Source organism: Rana temporaria, chromosome 1, assembly GCF_905171775.1.
Source record: "Rana temporaria chromosome 1, aRanTem1.1, whole genome shotgun sequence".
Taxonomy (NCBI): Eukaryota; Metazoa; Chordata; class Amphibia; order Anura; family Ranidae; genus Rana; species Rana temporaria.
This window is the reverse complement of record NC_053489.1, coordinates 162800630-162823188: the sequence shown is the minus strand read 5'-3', so window position 1 is coordinate 162823188 and position 22559 is coordinate 162800630. Positions and strand designations below refer to the sequence as shown.

The following is a 22559-nucleotide window of genomic DNA, read 5'->3' as shown; positions in this document are numbered from 1 at the left end:
CCCCGTACCTCAGGCCAAATGAGGTACTGCAGGCCAATGTTCGGCTTTTCTCGGCTCCTGCATCCCCGTACCTCAGGCCAAATGAGGTACTGCAGGCCTATTTTCGGCTCTGCTCGTCTTCTATGCCCCCATACCTCAGACCAAATAAGGTACTGCAGGCCTATTTAGCTTGAATTCTGCTCGTCTTGCGAGTCAACACTCGCAAACTGAGTCAGAATTAAAAAAAAAGTTGCTCGCAAATCAAAACCAAACCAAGTTACTCTTAAACCAAGGTTCCACTGTATGTGTAGAATTGCTTTTAAGGACAACTGTACAAAAAGCTGATTTTTAAGCCTTGTCTGTGTTCCCCGCTGTCCTGGAATTTAACATAGAGACAATCTCTCACCTAACACATATATATGATAGGTGATAAGCCTGGCCAAGAAGCGGCGTGATGTCATTGGCGTTAACTTTCTTCACATACTGCAGAAGGCATGAATAGGGGACATCTACCAGCATGGGGGACTACAAGGTTCATTGCTCCACTCCAAAATGAAGAAATCTTTTTAAATAGAATTGCACTTCAACCCTTTCATTGCAGATTTTACCTTGATGTTGATTGATTTTATTGGTGAGAAAGACGTGTGGCTGCTTAGACTGCATTCACATATATTATGGGGTGCTGGCTGTTACTGTGCTGCTAATTTTATTCTCATGTGTGTTACATTAGTGCACTGGGGGGGTTTCTTGCACAGCTTAAAATAGCTAGCCAGAGACCTTCTAGACTGCCACTGGCAGAGTTAGCTTTCTGTCAAAATGCCTGGAGAAGCTTGGCATTGACACGCCATACTCCCAGAATTCCCCACAGCTATGTATAACCCAGGGATGGCTAGTTATGACCCTGGATCATGGCACATGCAGCTCTGTAACAACTAAAGTGTCAGAAAAGAGCTCTCTCAGCATCAGCTATAGAACACATTAGTATTTCTTTTTTTTTTTAAGAGTTTATTTTTCACCTCCAGCAGACTTGAAGAAAAACTAATTAAAAATGAGGATATTGTTTTGAAGTGAGGAACTGCTGAAAGCACTAAATATAGATAAATCACATTAACCTTCCTTCTTTGCAATGACAGAGAACCTAATATATAGAACAGTCCCTGATAACGTGTCTTTGCCATCCCTCTCTATTAATCATGCCGATTGACAGCACTGTGTGTACACATGGTAGACTTGAGTGTTTACTGTACTTGAACATGGAAGCCAAATGGGGCTGCATAGGAGAATAGGCTTTATATAGGAACAGAAGTTCCTACTGCCCATAGGCGTGCGCAGAGGGTGTGCCTGGGTACACCCTAATCACTACATGCAGTGCCGATTCCCCCCTACTGCCCGTGTTCCCCAGTGTTGACCCCCCCCACCCCGCAGTGGTGCTGGCTTCCCTCCTCTTCTCTCCCTCCAGCTACTGCAGGTGATGTTTCAGGAGTGAAGCTTCGTACACACGCTCGGTTTACTCGGCAAGAACCAGCAAAAAAACTGCTGGCAGAGCTTTCTTGCCGAGTAAACTGAGCGTGTGTACGAGGCTTTCAGGTTTCTCGACAAGAAAACTGCCCAGAATCTAGACGAGAAAATTAAAGAACATGTTCTCTATTTTCTCGTTGTGAGATTTTCCTGCCGAGAAACCAGAGAGTGTGTATACTTACCTGTCGCTGTGGAAACCCGCGCATGCTCGAAATGACTGACGCATGCACGGTAGCTTCTTAGGCCTTGTACACACGGGCAAACATGTACGATGAAAACGGTCAGCCGGACCGTTTTCAGCGTACATGTCTGCCCGGGGATTTCTGTATGATGGCTGTACACACCATCATACAGAAATCCGCGCGTACTCGATACGCGGCGACGTGCGCGGCCCTGCCAGTTCAATGCTTCCACGCATGCGTCAAAGTCAATCGACGCATGCGAGGGATGGCGGCCGCTCGGACATGTACGGTAGGTCTGTACAGACGACCGAACATGTCCGACGGACAGGATTCCAGCAAGTTTGGAAATATTTGCCCGCTGGAAAAAGGCCCGGCGGGCAAATGTACGTTGGAATCCTGTCCGCTCGGCTGTACAGACGACCGAACATGTCTGCTGAAACTGGTCCGCGGACCTGTTTCAGCAGACATGTTCGGTCGTCTGTACGGGGCCTTAGGCATAGGTAGGGTGTAGCAAGATGGCGGCGACGGCATCGAATGTGACAAGCGTATGCTCGTCATACGCGATGACGTCACCGCGTTTGTTCCATTTAAAAGAACGGCGGTTCCATTTAAAAGAACGGCGGTTCTTTTGAATGGAGTGTCTGTACACTTGGGCGGCAAGAGATTCTTGCCAAGAATCTTGTCAGGAAAAACAACGTTTTTTTCCTGACGAGATTCTGGCCCGTGTGTACAGGGCTTGAGAGTGGGGAAAGGGGCTAGTAACTATGTCATTTACCAACATCTTTCTTTTCTAAATGAACATGCTGAACACACTCACTCACTGTGTTTATTCAAAACTGAAGCATAACAATGCTTCAGTTTGTGAATGAACAGGAAGCCGCTCAGCACAGAGAATTTCTCATTCATTCACTGTCCCCTGCAGCTGAGGCTGCAGAGATAGGATTGAGCTTTGGGGTGCACACCCTAATGCAATAGGCTGCACACACCTATGCTACTGCCTTCTTGCATTAAGTTGAGTTTCAACACCATAGGAGGTAGTTTAGATTTACAAAAAAGGGTTGTGGGTTATCTGAGTTTTTTAGTGGGGTTTCATATGTGGCAGTGTTTAGATAGTTATTTAGTTATTTTTAAAGCTGAGCTCTAGGCATATCAAGAAACAAATACCGTATTTATTGGCGTATTTATATAACACGCACGGGCGTATAACACGCACCCTATCTTTAAGAGGGACGTTTCAGCAAAACAACTTTCTACAGCCCCCTGCGTATAACACGCAGGCACGGTTTACCCTCTATTTTTAGGGTAAAAAAGTGAGTGTTATACGCCAATAAATACAGTAATTGCAATTTTTTGTTCACTAATAAACCATTACGCGCATCTTTAAATGCATGCAGTTTAAGTACCGAGTTTAAACTAGTATCAGCCACTTGCAGTCCCTGTGCAGCAGGGCTGGAACGTGAGAGGAAGAAGCAGCAGAAACAGCCAATTAGTTCATGTGCTGCCAAAAAGCATGCTGAGAGGTGACAGAAAGTCATCATGGTGTGGTGCTGCTTCTCCTTTCACTGTTCAGTCACAGGCTGGGTAGAGTCAGGATTCAATAACCTATGCTCCAAGGAAGTGAGTCGAATGATGCTGGCCATCAGACTGAGGACATCTGTTGGCAAAAAAAAAAGTACTGCAATGGGAAATCTCTAGACTAAAGGTGAATTTATTGTGGCAAAAGCTGGTTTTAATTTTTATCCAATTGTGGCCTTGAGGCATATAAAGGCTGATTTTTTTTTTCTCCCCTGAATGCATTCTCTGCATTAAGGTAAAAAACCTGAGTTCAAATGTTTCACCCAGCCCCCCTTAAAGGGGTGGTTCCCCTAAAAATAAAGTTTTGACATTGCATTTGGTATAATAATTACAGTTAGAATCGGCTGGTTATATGTAAATAATACCTCCGTACGTAGCGTTTGTATTATTCGTTCCCACCGCCACTTCCGGGTACGATGCTGGCGGTGGGCGTTCCTTATTGATGGACAGGCATCCGACCGACGCATCCATCGCGTCACGAGATGCCGAAAGAAGCCGAACGTCGTTGCGCATGCGCCGTATAGAGCCGCACCGACGTTCGGCTTCTTTCGGCATCTCGTGATGCGATGGATGCGTCGGTCGGATGCCTGTCCATCAATAAGGAACGCCCACCGCCAGCATCGTACCCGGAAGTGGCGGTGGGAACGAATAATACAAACGCTACGTACGGAGGTATTATTTACATATAACCAGCCAATTCTAACTGTAATTATTATACCAAATGCAATGTCAAAACTTTATTTTTAGGGGAACCACCGCTTTAAACTTACTTGAGCCTGATCTCAATCCAGCGCTGTGCACAAGAGCAGCAACTCTCTGCTCTGCCTCCTCGCAGACTCCGAAACAGCAGTGGGGCCATTGGCTCCTGCTGCTGTCAATCACAGCCAGGGAGGAGGGAACAGGGAGCAGGGCCGAGCTGCATTGTGTGTATCAAGCGCTTGCTATGGTGGACACCCAGCGGGGGGGGGCAGAAGCCAGGAACCCCACCTGGGGCACCCAAGAAAAAGAGGATTGGGGCTGCTCTGTGTAAAACCATTGTACATGTTATTTAAAAGAAAAAAAATAAAGGTTTACAACCACATTAGGTACTGTCAAGTGTAAGCTACTGTTTCTGTTTAATTGCTTACAGAACCGGTGTGTGTTCCTCTTGTCCTGAATACATCTAATGTTAGTTTTAAGTAGCTGTTCCTTGCATAGAACCCTCAAACATTTCCTTCTGCTCTAGAATATTAAAACAGCGCTAAATAGGACAAAGCCAAGGTTGATAGAGAAAGGCAGGTTCACTTGCTTTATGTCACAACAGATTTTTCACAAACTAAAAGACTAAAGTTATTCTAGTGTGGAAAACTACAAATGTATTAATATCTTTTTATGATTTCATTTGTTAGGGTCAAGTTAGGTTTCTTCTTTTTTGAAGGAAAACGAGAGCCTTAAAGGGACCTTCTAGATCAGAGGTGCGCAAATATTTGAAAAGTAAGGGCAACTTACAGGATATGGTAACCAGTCGGGGGCCACAATGTAATGTAAATGAGCCCTTACTGTCCTGAGCCCCCTACAGTATATGGCCCCTTTCACGCTGGGCGGTAAGCCGCTTGCTCAATGAGGGATCTGTCTGCTGATCCCCACCTGAGCGGAGCTGGCAGATGACAGGTCTGTGTCCACTCTGTACATGCAGAGCAGACATGGACACATGCCACTCTGCTCTATGGGCCCTCCAATCCACCCAGACAGAGGGAGACGAATCCCCTTCCATTTTTTTTGCGTATCAGATCGAAGGTAGGCTGGTGTTTACATCCACCACTCCATAGAAGTGGGCGTTTGATCGGTTCCACCTGAAAAACAGACAGGCAGACCCGATCAGTCCGATCGCATGAAAGGGGCACCCAGGGTTTTCCTGCGGGTTAACTGCGCTTTGCCATAGACTTCTATTATATCTTGCAGGTGTGGTGCACTTTCTGAAAGCACACCGAACCCGCAGGATATAATAAGTCTATGGCTTAGTGCAGGCACCCTTCAGGGAAGGTGCACTATGCTGCACCTGCGGATTAGTATCAAAGCAGCCCAATGCCCTGTACACACGGTCGGAATTTCCGATGGAAAAAATCCGATGGGAGTTTTTCATTGGATATTCCGACCGTGTGTATGCCCCATCTGAATTTTACCTGTCGGAATTTCCGACGGACTTAGAGAGCAGGTTCTCAATTTTTCAGACGGAAAAAAATCCGTTTGCCTGTATGGAATTCAGATGGGAAAAAAACATGCATGCTCGGAAACAATTTGATGCATGCTCGGAAGCATTGAACTTATTTTTCTCGCCTCATCGTAGTGTTGTACGTCACCGCGTTCATAACTTTTGTGTGACCATGTGTATGCAAGCCAAGCTTGAGCGGAATTCTGTCGGAAAAACCATCCAACTTTTTTCCGACGGAAATTCCGCTTGTGTGTACAGGGCATGATAAGCATTAAAGAACTATACCCATTGCAAAGCTCACATAATAAATATGCCCAGTGCTAAAACGTATTTTTTCATAAACTGACTTTTTATTATCCCTTTCTGCAGGCATCACTTGCTGCTGGATACCTGTCTGAGGCAGAGTGATACCAAATGCACTCTGCCTGGGACAGGAGCCGGCGGTATAAAGAAAGCATCGGCTTATGCGGCTCCTGCTCCCTCTGTAGCCATTTGCTTTCTGAAGCGCCGGCTCCATCCACAAAACTGATGCTCTGGGATGGCTCATCTGGGCTTGCCAACTCGATATCCCAAAGCAGGAGTTCGCTGGCCACATCAGAGGGCTCCGTAGGCCATCGGTTGGGCACCCTTATTCTAGATAAACACGAACATTTATCATGTAAGTATTTCAAGGAGACAAACTTGGCAAGGTGTTTTACACAGGCTTTACTTGAGTATACTAGGCCGCCTCATACTGTATAAAATCCTCTAATTTCCGCATTCTATTTAGGAAGGCCCAAGGGTCAGAGAACAAAATATCTACACCCCTGACTGAGCTCATTTCTCTTGTCTCCTTACTAGTTGGCACCTAACTTGTTTTGTGATGTGTGATAAGATGTGTGTTTAGTACTGATTTATTTATTATAGCACAATTGTTCTCAGAATCTCTGATACTTAAATTGTCCAGCCATTGTTTTATTAGCACATTGCTGGGTGTTAAACTGAAGTATATCTACATTTTTCCATTCTTTGAAGGCATTCTGGAAGTAATCTCAGCAGTGCTAGTGGAGGCCACCCAGAAGACTGGCACCTAGATGACAATGTAAGTTTATTTTTAAAGTGTACCTAAACCCAAATGCTAAATATGGTGTTTTCATATGGGGTCCACTCTGTCCAAAACTATTTTATTTTTTTATTTTTTTTACCTTTAGTTATACTTTAAAGGCAGAAGGAGAACAAGACGTTAATTAAGAGTAGTGTGGTAAAGACTGCTGACTGTTGCTCTTTTATCTTGTACAGGGTAACAGGTCCTGTATCCGCCCCCTGTAGTTTTTTGTAGGCAGCCTGTAGTGTGTGGACCTGCTGGGTCCCACCCACAGCTCTGTTCTCTATGCACAAGCTATATGAAGCTCAGTGATAATGTCACTGTTCCTTTTTAAGGGTGTTATCTGGGTTTGCAATGCATTTGGCTCATACAAAGTGGATTTATATGTTTGGCTGTTGAGGAATATTTATTAATGAAACTTTTTCAGCTTTAATGGGTTTATCCTCCTTCAAGAGTAGGGATGAGCGGAACACACCCCCCCCCCCTGTTCGATTCGCACCAGAACTTTCGAACGGACCGAACGTTCGCGCGAACATTTAGAACCCTTATTGACGTCTATGGGACTCGAACGTTCGAATTCAAAAGTGCTCATTTAAAGCCTAATATGCAAGTTATTGTCGGAAAACGTCTTTGAGAACCCGGGTCTTGCCCCAGGGAACATGTATCAATGGAAAAAAAGTTTTTAAAACGGTCGTTTTTTTCAGGACTCCTGATACATGTTCCCTCGGGCAAGACCCGGGTTCTCAAAGACGTTTTCACAGGCATACTATAGACACCCAGCAGGTACAATATTTAAAGGAATTTTTCATTTTTTTTTTATTTTTTTTATTTAAGCATCATTAAGCATCATTAAAGCATCATTAAGCATCATTAAAATCACTGCTCCTGCATCAGGTGTCTATAGTATGCCTGTGATAACGTCTTTAAATAGCACAATCACCTGCCTACCAGTAAATTAGGAAGAACTGATCTAGCTAAACTATACAGTGTATAAATATATGTACAACACCTGGGATGCATATATATCCTCTACACACTGTAACATTAACTGACTAGCCTGCCTGCCTGCCTGCTCTATCTACCTGCAAAAAATGACACTCTCTCTGTCTCTCTATGTTCTCTGTTAACTGCCGCAACACACTACACAAGGCTGCCCTGCAGGCGGCCTTTTATAGTGTGGGGCGTGTACTAAACCCCCTGAGCCATAATTGGCCAAAGCCCCCCGGGGGGGGGGGGGGGGGGTTGGCCTGTCACCCAGTCAGAACACAATAGATCAGCAGGGGAGATCGCTCTACTAACATCGAATAGTTAGTACAGTGGCTCCTCCTGAGCTGTGTTGACTGAAAAAAAAAAAAAACTAGTAGTGTGTACCAGGCTTTAGATTGCTGTACAAAATTTTGGGTTTTGATTTGAACTGTTAGATCTTATCTTGTAATGCTTGGTATTGTTTCACCTCCAGGTTTTCCGCAGCTCACATGAAGGCAGTTATTTTGACTCTAAACGCAAAGATGTCTTACCTAAGAAAAGGAGAAGGACCCGAATTCCTGACAAACCAAACTACAGCCTTAATCTTTGGAGTATAATGAAGAACTGCATCGGCAAAGAGCTGTCTAAAATCCCCATGCCTGTACGTGAGTTTATTTGGCTTGTGCCTTTAAAATTGTCTGAACTTCTAAGTAGCAGTAAGCCGATAGCTTGATCCCATCCAGAAAATAATCCAATTTGTCTTCTGTTCTATTACTTGTAACTCAGAATGGCTTTAATGATTATCCCCTTAGGAATTGCCATGGTGGGTATAGTAGGATGCTGTTTTTTTTCACAGCCCTTTTAGCACCTCTTGTACCAGCTTCTTTCATCTTCTTCACCATACATGACGTTTTATTATAGTCCCATTGAGGGGACAGTGACATTGTGGAAATCAATCACAAAACAGCATTTGGGACCATAAGTTCAAGAAATGCTGAGCTCTTGCTAGGGTATAAATTACAGTCTTTAGCAGTGGCTTGTGTCCTGGATGTGCCTGCATGGTATTTTTATCTTTTTAGTCTTGTGGTTTATTCATGTCCTTGGTGTTTGAGTTTTCAACTATTTGTGCCGTTGATGTATTATGTTGGAAGCTTCTTTGCCCTTGTAGCTATCATTGTTGTATCTTTATAACAGTTGTGTAGCGCCTGGTTACTTCAAAGTCGACATATTCGCCAGCACACCGAGGATCATTTAGAAAAACGTCCAGACATTCTTTAATGCATAGAAACGATCAAAACAGCAACATTTCGAGGTCGCACAGGACCTCTTCGTCAGGCAAATGATCATCATTTGCCTGACGAAGAGGTCCTGTGCGACCTCGAAACATTGCTGTTTTGATCGTTTCTATGCATTAAAGAATTTCTGGACGTTTTTCTAAATGATCCTCGGTGTGCTGGCGAATATGTCGACATGATTTCCTTTCCGGTTCCCAACTGGTAATCGCTTCAGCACCCTCTTTTCTTATCGGCCATTTTCCAGGAAGGTGTGCAATTGGAATATTTTTGAGATGGTTACTTCAAAGTTCCGGTGCTATTTAAATTTAGAGGGAGATTAGAGTGTAGTTAAACTCTGATCTGGCTAAAATGTTCAAATTGGGTCTCTGTCTCAGCTTGCCTGTACTGTGGGCTCATTCTGTTGTACTGGGGTGTTCTTCCCACCCCAGTGCAGTGGGTGGCAGCAGTGAAGTCAAGGTTTGGGTGCTCTTCCCCAGCAGCCAATCAGGAGGGTTGAGCCTCGCTGTGCATGCTGGGGGAGGGTATTTATGGGGCAGACGCCATTAGTTATGGGTCTTCTTCTTCAAGTGCGGCATCCACCTTTAGGGTGTCTGCACCACGGCGCCCCGGTGTTATGGCCTACCTGGCCCGGGGCGTGCGTGCCACTCGGAGTTCCTGGTTCCGGGACCATATGGGTCCGGAACATTTGAGTCGTGGCAGGGAGCCCATTGGTCAACTGGGTTCCCAATCCTGAAGATCCCAATCGGTATAGCTGTTCGGTGGGGAGTCCATCTGAGGAGAGCCAATGAGTGGCTGGCGATCCAATAGGGTCTCCGGAGACTGAGAGGCTGGTCACCTGTCAGTCGGTACCTGAAAGAAAGTAGAAGGAGATCCAGGCGTAATTTCACTAAGGAGGTACATCTCCGTAACTACAAATCAGGAGGGCCTGTGACAGGGGGTTCCTTACTGAATCCATTCCAGGAGGGTCTGTGGCAGAGACTTCTACTCAAAGGTTCGAGCGATACTCTGGCTGCCAGGTCAGTGAGAGAGGCCTGTCCAGGTACGCTATTCCCACTCAGGCAGGAGTGGCGCAAAGAAGTGTTACACGTGGGAGCAGGACTGTTTCCCTATTACTACGCCTGAATTTGCTATTCTCCTTCCTTCAACTTTACCTTCTTCACCACAAGTTTATTGTTTTTACCCGGCTGGGTAATAAAGAGCACAGCAAAAGACACCTGTTGCGGACATTCCTTTACTTCTGTTATATGCACCATACACGCCTAGGAATTCGGAGAGCCATGAGGTAAATGTGCCACCCAAAACAAACCAGCAGCTTCTCCGGGGTAGTGCTACAGTTGTATTTATTTGTATTCCTAATGCAATGTAAAGTGACTTTGCCTTGGCTAAGTTGATGTTATCACTCTGATGCAGACAGGAGGAAGCATTTCTCCAGTGGACTGTATCATTGTACTTAGCAAGGGGGCTAATCTGTGGGCGACATTTGTGAACTGCTCAGGTACCAGTATTTACATTATTAGGTCAGCCAGCATCTTAGTCCAAGAAGTAGATGTTGACCGTGGATGATGTCTGAGAAAAGATGCCTCTAATGAGAAGGACTCCTTATGGTGTTTCAAGAAGAGTTCTATGAGCTCTGTGAGAAGTAAATATGACCTGTAAGTGTAACATTTAGACATTAAAGTCATTCTAAAGGAATGGTTTTGCATCTCTTCTGAAGTCCCCTGCTGGCGCTCCAGGCTCCTCCCCCCTGCTAAGTGACCCCATGGGAAGTCGCGTGCTATGGGGACACTCCTGCAGGCTCAATCCAGAGCTGGGCTGTGTGTGTCCATTAACACACAACAACACAGCTCAGCCCCGCTCCCCTGCTCTCTGCACTCACTGTGATTGACAGCAGCAGGAGCCATTGCTGCTCCGATCTCCAATGAGGAGAAGAGAGTTGCTGCTCTCGAGCATATTGCTGGATCGAAATCAGCCTCAAGTAAGTATATGGGGAAAAGGGGGGGCATTGTTTTTTTTTTACCTTAACTACTTGCCGACCAGCTCAGACAGATATACTGCGGCAGGTCAGCTCTCCTGCGCTAACCGACATACCTGTATGTCGGACTGTCTAAGGTGGATAGCAGGTGCATGCCGAGCAGGGGCGGACTGACCATTCGAGCATTTGGCACTGCCCGAGGGCCCCATGCCACTAGGGGGCCTCATCAGGGTTGCCAGCCTCAGTAAAACCAGGGACAGTATGTAAAAATCAATGTTTTAAAAAAAATCACAAGATTATAGCTGCCCCGCCTTTCCAGTATCTTTTCAGTGTGTGTATGTGTATTCTGTGTGTATGTATACTGTGTGTGTATATTGTGTGTGTATATTGTGTATGTATACTGTGTATGTATACTGTGTGTGTATATTCTATTGCCCTGGGGGGCCCCATAATCTCCTATTGCCCTGGGGGGCCCCATAATCTTCTATTGCCCGGGAGCCCCATGAGTTGTCAGTCCGCCCCTGATGCCGAGGGAGCATGCCTGCGGGTCCTGTGGACTCGATGTTCGCCGGCGACCCACGATCGCTGTGTACAGAGGCAGAACGGGGAACTGCCTATGTACACAAGGCAATTCCCCGTTCTGCCTAATGACATGTCAGAGATCCTCTGTTCCCAGTGATCTCTGTCCTGTCCCAGTGAGCCCATCCCCCCTACAGTTAGAACACACCCAGGGAACACACATAACCCCTCGATCGCCCCCTAGTGTTAACCCCTTCCTTGCCAGTGTAGATTTTACATTGATCAGTGCATTTTTATGTCACTGGTCCCCAAAAAGTGTAATTTGGGGTCAGATTTGTCCACCGCAATGTCGCAGTCCCGCTAAAAATCGCAGATCGCCACCTTTATCAGTAAAAACAAAAAAATAATTAGTCCCTAAATCTATCCTGTAGCTTGTAGACGCAATAACTTTTGCGCAAACCAATCAATATACTCCTATTGCGATTTTGTTTTCACCTAAATATGTTGAAGAATACATATCGGCCTAAACTGATAAATAGATTTGTTTCTATATGTTTTTTTGGGATATGTATTATAGCAGAAAGTAAAAAAAAAAATAATAATAATTCAATTGTTGGTGGGGCTTTGTTTATAGTGCAAAAAAAAACGCAGAGGTGATCAAATACCACCAAAAGAAAGCTCTATTTATATCCTGATGTTGTCCAGGGCTTCCGGGTTCTGATGACTGGGCGTTCCTATCCTTCCGTTTGATGATTGACGTCTTGTGAAACAGGTGACCTGTCGCACAACGCGCGTCACCAGACATCGGGAAAGAGCCGAGCTGCGAGTCGGCACTATACGGCACGCACAGGCGCCGTATAGTGCCGACTCTTAGCTCGGGTATTTCCGGAAATCTGGTGACGCGCGTTGTGCGACAGGTCACCTGTTTCACAAGCAGTCAATCATCCAACGAAAGGATAGGAACGCCCAGTCCCGCAAGCATCGGAAGCCTGAGGCAGGGATAGGAACGCCCAGTCCCGGAGTCGTCAGAACGCGGAAGCCCTGGACAAAATCTGGATATAAAGGTAAGTACAGAGCAAAAGAAAAAAAAACTGCCAAAATGTAATGTCCTTACTATTGTACTTTTTATTGTAAAAAAAACGTTTTTAGGGTGAACCTCAACTTTAAAAACAATACCAATGTCTGACCCTAAATAGGGCCATACGCTTGAAAAAATAAAAAAGATTTTAAAAACTTCTTAAACTTTAGTAGATCATTCTCAAGTCTCATATATAGAGGTAAGGAATTCCAAAATGTGGATCCTTGTACATCCAACGTCATCCCTCCGCATTTTGTTTTTTTGAATTTAGGGACGATCAAATTAGCCTGATTAGCGGATCTCAATGATCTGCTAGGAGCGTAGTAGGTGCATTTTTCCTGCAGGTACCCTGGGCCTTTCCCATGGATGGCTTTGTGCACAATACAACCCGCTTTAAACAAAACCCATTCAGCAACGGGTAGCCAATGCAGGGCTTTCAAAGATGTAATGTTGTCCCGGTGACCCACGCCCGTTAATAACCTAGCTGCCGCGTTTTGAATCAGCTGGAGTTTGTGCAAGAGGGTTTTTGGAAGCCCCATATACAAAGCATTACAATAGTCCAGCCGACTGCCGATAAAATCATTGACCATGGGGACTTTATCCGCTTCGTCGATGAAATGGAATGTGGAACGCAGAAGTTTCAGTTGGTAGTAACACGAACTTACCACCTGATTTACCTGCGCCTTCAGTGTCAATTTGGAATCCAAAATGATTCCCAAGTGCCGGACCTGGGTGGCCGGAGACGGTGATGGAATAAACGAGACCGGCCAAGAGGGAAAATCAGTCGAGCTGGTTTTGCTCTGATTGCTGATGATGATACATTCCGTTGTGGAGCCGTTTAGTTTTAAATAATTGTCTCCCATCCAGGACTGTATTTGCTCTAAGCTGGATGCCAGATCCACCTGGTCTTCCTCATTCTTGGGCAGATTAAAGTAAATCTGCATGTCGTCTGCATAGACGTGGAAGCTGAGGTTATGGCGCCGGATGATATACAGCAGTGGCGTATATAGTTATTAAACAGGATATCTCACAGGAGTCACTCCACTTCCTGTCCCCCCCCCCTCCACAAACCTACATACCTACCTCCATGCTGCAGCATTAGTCTGATCTGCCCCCTGCTGGCTCTAAGCCTAAACACTGAGGCCCAGATTCACAAAGACTTACGACGGCGTATCTCCAGTCGTAAGTCTGAATGGCCGCCGTCGTATCTATGCGCCTGATTCATAGAATCAGTTACGCATAGATTTGGCCAAGTTACGAGCGGCGTAAGTCTCCTACGCCGTCGTATCTTGGGTTGCAATAATTACGCTAGGTGGCGCTTCCTTGATTTCCGCGTCAAATATGTAAATGAGCAAGATACGCCGATTCACGAACGTACGTACGCCCGTCACAATTAGTTACGCCGTTTACATAAGACATACGCCGGTGTAAAGATAAAGCTGTTCTCTAGGTGGCGCAGTCCATGCAAAGTATGGACGTCGGAACAAGCGTATCTTTTTACGTCGTTTGCGTAAGTCGTACGCGAATAGGGCTGTGCGTAAGTTACGTTCACGTCACAGGCATTGAGCCGACGTATCTTCGGGTGTAAATACGACGTGATACTGAGCATGCGCGCGCATGCGCCGTTCGTTCGGCCATGCATCTACATGGGGTCAAGCCTTATTTAAATACAACACGCCCCCTACCAGCCTACTTTGAATTACGCGCACTTACGCCGGCCCATTTACGCTACGCCGCCGTAACTTAGGACGCAAGTGCTTTGTGAATACAGCACTTGCCTCTCTAAGTTGCGGCGGCGTAGCGTAAATACGGTACGCTACGCCCGCGCAACGTAGAGCAGCCGTATGTGAATCCGGGCCTGAGAGATCACATAACCGCTGATTGCTCAGTTCTTAGACAGCTTTGAGCAGAGAGCAGTGACTCAATCACTGCTCTCTGCTCTGCCCCTCCAGTGCTCAGCGGAGCACCAGGCTGGAAAGAGCTCTGCAACAAAAGGGAAAGCAGTTGAGGGCCAGTAAAAATGCAGCTCAATCACCCCGTTTTACTGCCCCCCCAAGTGCAAGTGTAAACAAGCCCTTCGTGTTCTGCATTTTTTGCTCCTCTATTGGAATTTAGGATCTGCTGAGTGTTTTCAGCTGTTTGTTTTCAACCATTATCATTATCTCAACTATACATCTTCTGCATGAAACATGAGATACAACCTCGCTGTATGAGGTAAAGCCGCCTTTCCTTAGACGTGCTAAATTTAATATAAAACTTTGGAAAGCACTGTAGGGCAAGTTCTGTTGAGGAAGACAAGGTCAGTGCCAGGGCATTTGTATTCAGGTGGGTATGACAAGTAAACAGCATGGATCCTTTTTAATATAGAGGATTTATTGCACAGAGAGCAGGGCTGAGTCTGTGGAAGACTTCAGCAACAGATTAAATATTTCAGATAAAAATAAAAGTGAGATTTCAGCTGCGGAGGTGGGAAATGTGATGAGGTCAGTGTATTATTTTATATGTTCTATTTTAAGCCGGATGTCTTGCCGGGAGAAAACGGTTTTAACATCTTTTTGGCTTTGTAACTGACTGGGTTTCCAGTGATGTCTTTTATATTATCTGGGGGAATTTGATCGTTGCAGTGACTTAAAGGAAACTCATGGTCACAGCATACACTTTAATTTTATAACAACAGCATAACAATATACAGTAAGGGGTAGATCCACGTACAATGGCGCATTATTGCGCCGGGCGTAGCGTATCTAAGATACACTACGCCGCTGTAACTTACTTTTTTTTGTTTTGAATCCTCAACGAATTCGCCCCGTAAGTTACGGCGGCGGCGTAGTGTATCTCTTGCGGCGTAAGGGTGCGGAATTCAAATGGATGTAATGGGGGCTTGTTTTATGTAAATACGTCATGACCCGACGTAAACAACGTTTTTTTTTTCTGCGCATGCGCCGTCCCTGGGGGTTTACCCTAATGCGCATGCTCGAAATTTAACCGGAAAAAGCCAATGCTTACGACGGTGACGTCATTCTACGCAAATTCCTAATCGCGAACGACTTACGCAAACAACGTAAAAAATAAAAAATTGTACGCGGGAACGACGGCCATACTTAACATTGAGTACGCCACCATATAGCACCTTAAACTATACCCTGGAAAAAGCCGAACGAAAACGACATAAAAAAATGCGCCGGCCGACGTACGTTCGTAGATCGCCGTAACTAGCTAATTTGCATACTTGACGCAGATTTCGACGGGAACGCCACTTAGCGGCCGCCGAAAAATTGCAGCTTAGATCCGACGGCGTACTAAGACGTACGCCTGTCGGATCGATCCCAGATGCCGTCGTATCTTGTTTTGTGGATACAAAACAAAGATACGACGCAGGAAATTTTAAATACGCTGGCGTAATCCTTTTGTGGATCTGCCCCTAAATGATTTTTATTTGACACTCTAATATAAGCTTACTTGAAAAATCTCCTTCATGTTGTGAGTTCTGTTTGTCTGCTGGCCATCTCTTTCCACAAATTTCTGGATTCCCATCATGCTTTCCAGCTTCTCCTCTGCTGTTTACTTTCAATTTCTAAGCACTACATATCCCATGGTACCTTGCTGCCTGAAAGCAGTGATTCCCGTACTGACTCCGCCTCCTGAAACCTTTCCCCTAGCACCTCTGTAGTGCAGAAAGCAGGCTCTGTGAAATGCGTGACACAGCAGTAGCTACCCACAGGACATAGTGATTACGTGTTACAGAATTCAAGAAAGTAAATGTGTGGTGATCTTCACAAACTAAGTTTACAAATTTCAAGATTGTTCAGAGTAATAGGAGTAGGTTATAAATGATTAAAATACAATGTGGAAATTAATATATGGTTTACATTTCAACCATAAATTTGGTTTAACTGTTTGGTTCTTAGGTTACAAATATGAATTTTTGGTATAAATATATTTACAGTTGAGTACAGTTAAAAGGGGATATGTGTATGTATATGGAAGGAGGGCCATTGACTGAAATACGTTGTATTTAAAGGTTCAATGCCCCATATTAGGACCTTCTTGGCTGTTGCTCTGCCCCTGTAGGCTGACACCTGATGATAGCGAAAATATCTTCCTCTTACATTTGAACCAGATTGTCTAAACTTTGGTTAAATGTGTTTGGACTTTAAAGTAGAGCTCCACCCAAAAGGGGAAGCTCCACTTGTTCACACCCTCCACTGCCACATGTTGCACTTTTTTTTGCGGGGGGGGGGGGGCAGCGGGTACCTGGCTTTGACAGGTATCCGCTACCACTTCCGGGTAAGATTGCTGCAGCGATCTATGAGCATTTCTGGCCCCTCCTCCTTTCCCCTGCTGCCTTCTGGGACATACACAGTCCAGAAGACGGTCGGACCATTTAGAAAGTGCAGCATGACTCACGCATGCACAGTAGGAAACCGGTGATTGACGAATCGGCTTGGGTGCTGACATCGAGCAGCTACAGTATTTGTAGCTGCTGACTTACATTTTTTGTTCCAGATTGGAGCTTCTCTTTAAGGGGTCTATTTCTAAAATATTTGTTGCGCAACTATCTCAAGAATTTACTGTCACATAAAATCCCCTATTTTACCTAATACTATTATCTTTTATGATTGTCCGCTCCATCTTATGCCTATAATGCAGTATTTTCATGATTGAAGTATTTCAGGAAAATACTGCATGATGGTCACTAGTTGGAGCTAAAGCAAATGGGAAATAAATGTAGCTGGTACAAATAAGGGATTATTTGTGACAGTTGAGGCAATTCCATGATAATTTTTTTATTTTTTTAATAAATCGACCCCTAACTGTATGGCGATTACCCACTTGGCCCCCAAAAAAGGTTTTACACCCCCCCCCCCTTCATGACTGGGGCATCTTCTTGCTATTGCTAACTGTAATTGTGCAGTCATTCAACACTGTGTGTAAATACAATTATGTCATTTTTGTTCACATAAGTAAAGCTTTCTTTAGGTGATATTTGATCACCAATGGTTTTTTTTTTTTTTTTTACAAACAAAGACCAACATTTTATTGACATTCTGCTATAAAACATATCCAATAACAAAATAAAAAAAAAATCGAATTTCTTCATAAATTTAGGACAAGTTTGTGTCTTTGGTAAAAAGAAATCCCAAACGTATAGGGGCAGATTCACATAGAATTACGCCGGAGTATCAGCAGATACTCCGGCGTAACTCCGAATCTAAGCCCGTCGTATGTCTAAATGTATTCTCAAACTGAGATACACTTAAACATGCCTTAGGCCCCATACACACGAGAGGATTATCCGCTGGAAACGGTCCTCCGGACTGTTCCAGCGGATAAATCCTCTGGCGGATTTTGATCTGATGGTTGTACTAACCATCAGATCGAAATCCGCGCGGAATCCATCCGCGGTGACGTGTCGCGGCGACGTGCGCGACGCTGGAAGATAAAGACTTCCACGCATGCGTCGAATCCTTGCGACGCATGCGAGGAAGAGGAGCGGACGGATTGATCCGGTGAGTCTGTACAGACCACCGGATCAATCCGCTGGACAGGATTCCAGCGGATAGATTTCTTAGCATGCTAAGAAATTTTTATCCGCTGGAAATCCGTCGGCTGGAATTTTTTCCGCCGATAAGTGTCCGCTCGGACGTACACACCACCGGATCTATCTGCTGGAACTGCTCCGGGGATAAATCCCAGCGGATAGATCCGGTGGTGTGTACGAGGCCTAAGATATGACGGCCAGCGCCAATGTTAAGTATGGCCGTCGTTCCCGCATTGCAATTTGAAAATTTTACGTCGTTTGCGTAAGTCGTCCGTGAATGAATGGCGCTGGACACCATTTACATTAACGTCGAAACCAATGACGTACTTGCGACGTAATTTTGCGCAATGCACAGCGTGAAATTTTCGAGACGGAGCATGCGCAGTACGATCGGCGCGGGAACGCGCCTAATTTAAATGATCCACGCCCCCTACCTGGATCATTTGAATTAGGCGGGCTTGCGCCAGTGGACTTTACGCTACGCCGCCGCAACTTTACAGGCAAGTGCTTTGTGAATCAAGCACTTGCCCGTAAAACTTACGGCGGTGTAACGTAAAGGAGATACGTTACGCCGCCGCAGTTCTACGAGAATCTGGCCCATAGTGTCTACAAACGATGGTATACAGTATATACTAAAAATTTTATTTCATACTAGTAATATCGGTGATCAGCGACTTATAGAGGGACTGTAATAGTGCGGCGGTAAATCTGACATTAACTGACACTGGGTGGGAACTGACTAACCAACACCGACATCACCGGAGACACTAATACAGTGATCAGTGCCAATACATTACACTGTCAATGTACTAATGACACTGGCTGGGAAGGGTTTAACATCTAGGGGTAATCAAGGGGTTAAAGCGGAGTTCCAGCCTGTGTGATTTTTTTTTTATGTCAGCTGCTACAAATACTGTAGCTGCTGACTTTTAATATATGGACACTTACCTGTCCAGGGAGCCCGCGATGTTGGCACCTGAGGCCGATGCATCCATCGGCTTCATTGGCAGGCACCAGCACCCTTACTAGGGGAAACAGGAAGGGAAGCATTACAGCTTCACAGCCTGTTTCCTACTGCGCATGTGTGAGTCACGCTGTGCTTTCTGAATGGTCTTGCTCTTTTCCGGGACCTGTGTGTCTCCCAGAAGGCAGTGGGGGGTAAGGAGAAGGGGCCGGAAGTTTTGTAGATTGCCACACAATGATGGGAGCGGATACCTGGTTTTGACAGTTATCCGCCCCCCCCAAATGTGACAGCGGAGGGGGATAGGGTAAAAAAACAAGCAGAGCTTCCACTTTTGGGTAGAACCCTGCTTTAACTATGTGCCTTACAATGTGTAATGCTTTTACTGATCAATGTTGCTGGGGAAAAAAACATCCACATCAGTGCTCTGTGTATAGAGCCCTGTGTTGTTAGTAAACACAGGGCTCTGTACTGTGAGTCACTAAGCCAATCATCAGGTCCTGGCTATAAATCATTGGCCAGAACCTGCTGACCGACTTGTGCTGTACCAAATCACAGCAAAAATGGGGCGGCGGGCCCATGCCCGCTACCTGGAAAGGCTGGATGCATGTGATGCGGCGCAGAGCAGCCTCCCCACCAATACTGGTTAATGGTTTAGATACAAGGCCTCTGTGTACTAAGCATATTTCTTAGAATACGGCATGTAGCCACAATATTGCACTTGCAAAAACACAGCGAATGACTGTCTTGTTTACACCTTTAAGGTGTTACAATATAACAGTTAAAAAGAGGAAATGTACAATGAATTCATTACCCAAAGAATTATTGTTTGTATTTTTATTCTGTGAAACTGTTGAGTACTGTTCGTGAATTTTGAGTTTTAACATTTAAAATATAACTAACTTTATTTTTTCGTTTTGGGCAAAGTGGAGAGGGGTAAGAACAGCTTTTATTTTTATTTTTATTTTTTTTAACTCTGTGCCTCTGTTAGGGAGATTCACTCTCTATATTTGTCAAGTTTCCCATTATCAATGAAAGTGAAAAGTCAATGAAAAATCTTTTATATTTTGGGTTGTCCCCAGAAAAGTAATAGAGGAGAAATCGTCCAATGGGGAAGCTAGTTCTGGTGACGGGGGGGGGGGGGGGGGGGGGGGCAAGGATTCCCTTGATTTGCAGGGGTTTCATCTCACTTCCTGCTTTGGCTATGGGACAGGAAGTGAAGGTAAATCTCCCCAATGGGACACAGATGGCACAAAACAAAAACTGACAAGGGGTTATAACCCTCCCTCACTCTATCCAAAAACAAAATATGTTGGCCTATATTTCTGCTTTAAAGTGATACTAAACAGAGAAGTGATAATTCATTTACATAAATCATATGTAGCACTACCCCTGAAGGAGCTGCTGGTTTGTTTTGGGTGGTATGCTACCTCTATTTCCTCGCCGTCCAGGGTATCAGATGAGAGTTGAGAAAAAGTTCAATGTCCACACTTTAGACTTCTTTTCCTTTGATTTATTTGCTGAACTTGGTAAAAGAATAAAATAAGTAGTTGAAGAGGTGGAAAAGATAACAGGTAGTAGGTTCAGGTGCACAACTTCTGTCCGGAAACACTCCTGCTTCCAGCAACACAGCTTTCGTCGCCACACCAGCCAGAGTGGGTATTGCGCACCCGGATAGGCCTCTCTCACTAACCTAGCAGCTGGGATGGCGCACGGAAATTGGTAAAGTCTCTGCCACAGACTGTAACGGTCACCACCGTTTACGACCTTCCATCCCATCCAAGACAGCTTATCGACACTCCAACCCACAGGACCCGATCCATATCAATTGCCCAGAATCAAGACGAGACACGCAGCTCTGTGCTTGTTCCAAATGTAATGACCTTTAATGGTTTCTTCTCAGCTTTTTATACAGTACCAGGCATTAAAGCAACAATGAGATCTCCACCCCCCTAATCATACACTAAGGCTAATTACTAAACATTCCTTAAGCAACAGCATAACAACAAAACACCTTCACCCACTCCGTCTCCGCACACAGCTTGACACCTCTGAGCTTTAATAGGCTCTAGACAGTGTTATCACACGTAAGCAGTATTTAGTATGCATAATCAGGGGCGTAACTAGAAATCACAGGGCCCCATAGAAAAATGTTGTATGGGCCCCCCCCCCCCCCCTCCAAAAAAAAAAATGAACTAATGCGGTCCGGCGTCCGTCTGCGGCATTCGTGGTGTCCTCTCGCTTCTTCCGCGTTGTTTTTGAACGCCGTACTGCACTCAGTATATGTTGGCGTGGCGCTCAGAAAGCGGGGATCGGCGTATAACGCGCACCCACGATTTTTCCCAGATTTTAAGGGGAAAAAAGTGCGTGTTATACGCCGATAAATACGGTAGATGTTTTTTAGGGTGAACCTCCGCTTTAAGAACATGTTATGGCATAATGGCAAGTGGGTCGGGTGATACAACATACATACACATGATGATTGATATACATGATACTGATTATCTTCTACATCAGACCCGGTAACTGCCACCAATGCCCAGATAATTAAATTAATGAAGCATATGCAGCTAATTGAAATTCAAAGAGCAAAGAAGCTTTGCAAAGTTTGGTCACCTACTAGTAAGCCTGGGTAGTAGGTGACCAAACTTTGCAAAGCTTCTTTGCTCTTTGAATTTCAATTAGCTGCTGCATATGCTTCATTCATTAATTTAATGAGCTGGGCATTGGTGGCAGTTACTGGGTAGTATATAATGCAAATAGCTCTCAGTCTCAGTTGTGAGTGACACTGACAATATTTGTGATTATACACGTAGGTAGGTACCTGGTCCTGGCTGGCCACCTCAGTCACGAGTCAGTGGAGTCACCTGCTGCTGCAGTGTGTGTGTGCTGCTGCCGCCTGCCTGCAGTGCTGCCTGGCTTTGGGGTTCCCCATTCTCGGATGGTTAGGAAAGTCTCCTCTGACCTGGCGCCGGGCGGCTGTCCTCTGACCGGCTCCAGAAACTTCACGCGGCGCCAGGGCTGGCCCAAGACATTGTGCTGCCTGGGCCCAAGATTTAAATGCTGCCCCCCCCCCCCAAAAAAAAAAAAAAGTACGCCCACCAAATGGCCCCTACATACAATGTTATATCATGACAATTAAAATGAAAATTTAATGTATCACGGAGTTAGATTTACATGCAACAGTGGTGGTGGTTGGGGGGTTCCATCCAATGCAGCTGTGGTGATGGTGGGGGGTTCAGTCAGAGGCAGCAGTGGTGGTGCAGGGGGTTCAGTCAGAGGCAGCGGTGGTGGTGCGGGGGGTTCAGTCAGAGGCAGCGGTGGTGGTGGGGGGGTTCAGTCAGAGGCAGCGGTGGTGGTGCGGGGGTTCAGTCAGAGGCAGCGGTGGTGGTGCGGGGGTTCAGTCAGAGGCAGCGGTGCGGGTTCAGTCAGAGGCAGCGGTGGTGGTGCGGGGGTTCAGTCAGAGACAGCGGTGGTGGTGCGGGGGTTCAGTCAGAGGCAGCGGTGCGGGTTCAGTCAGAGGCAGTGGTGGTGGTGCGGGGGTTCAGTCAGAGGCAGCGGGGGTTCAGTCAGAGGCAGCGGTGGTGGGGGGGTTCAGGCAGCGGTGGTGGTGCGGGGGTTCAGTCAGAGGCATCGGTGGTGGTGCGGGGGTTCAGTCAGAGGCAGCGGTGGTGGTGCGGGGGTTCAGTCAGAGGCA

At 45.7% G+C, this 22559-nt stretch overlaps 1 protein-coding gene across 1 annotated transcript in view; it reads left to right on the top strand.

Annotated features, from left to right (window-relative positions):
• OSBP2 (oxysterol binding protein 2) overlaps nt 1-22559 on the top strand; it is a 350477-nt gene that overhangs the window by 253592 nt on the left and 74326 nt on the right. The window contains exons 6-7 of the mRNA XM_040345226.1: nt 6460-6526; nt 7989-8156. Of these exons, the coding sequence (XP_040201160.1) occupies nt 6460-6526; nt 7989-8156 (235 nt within the window). The remainder of the gene's footprint in view (nt 1-6459; nt 6527-7988; nt 8157-22559) is intronic.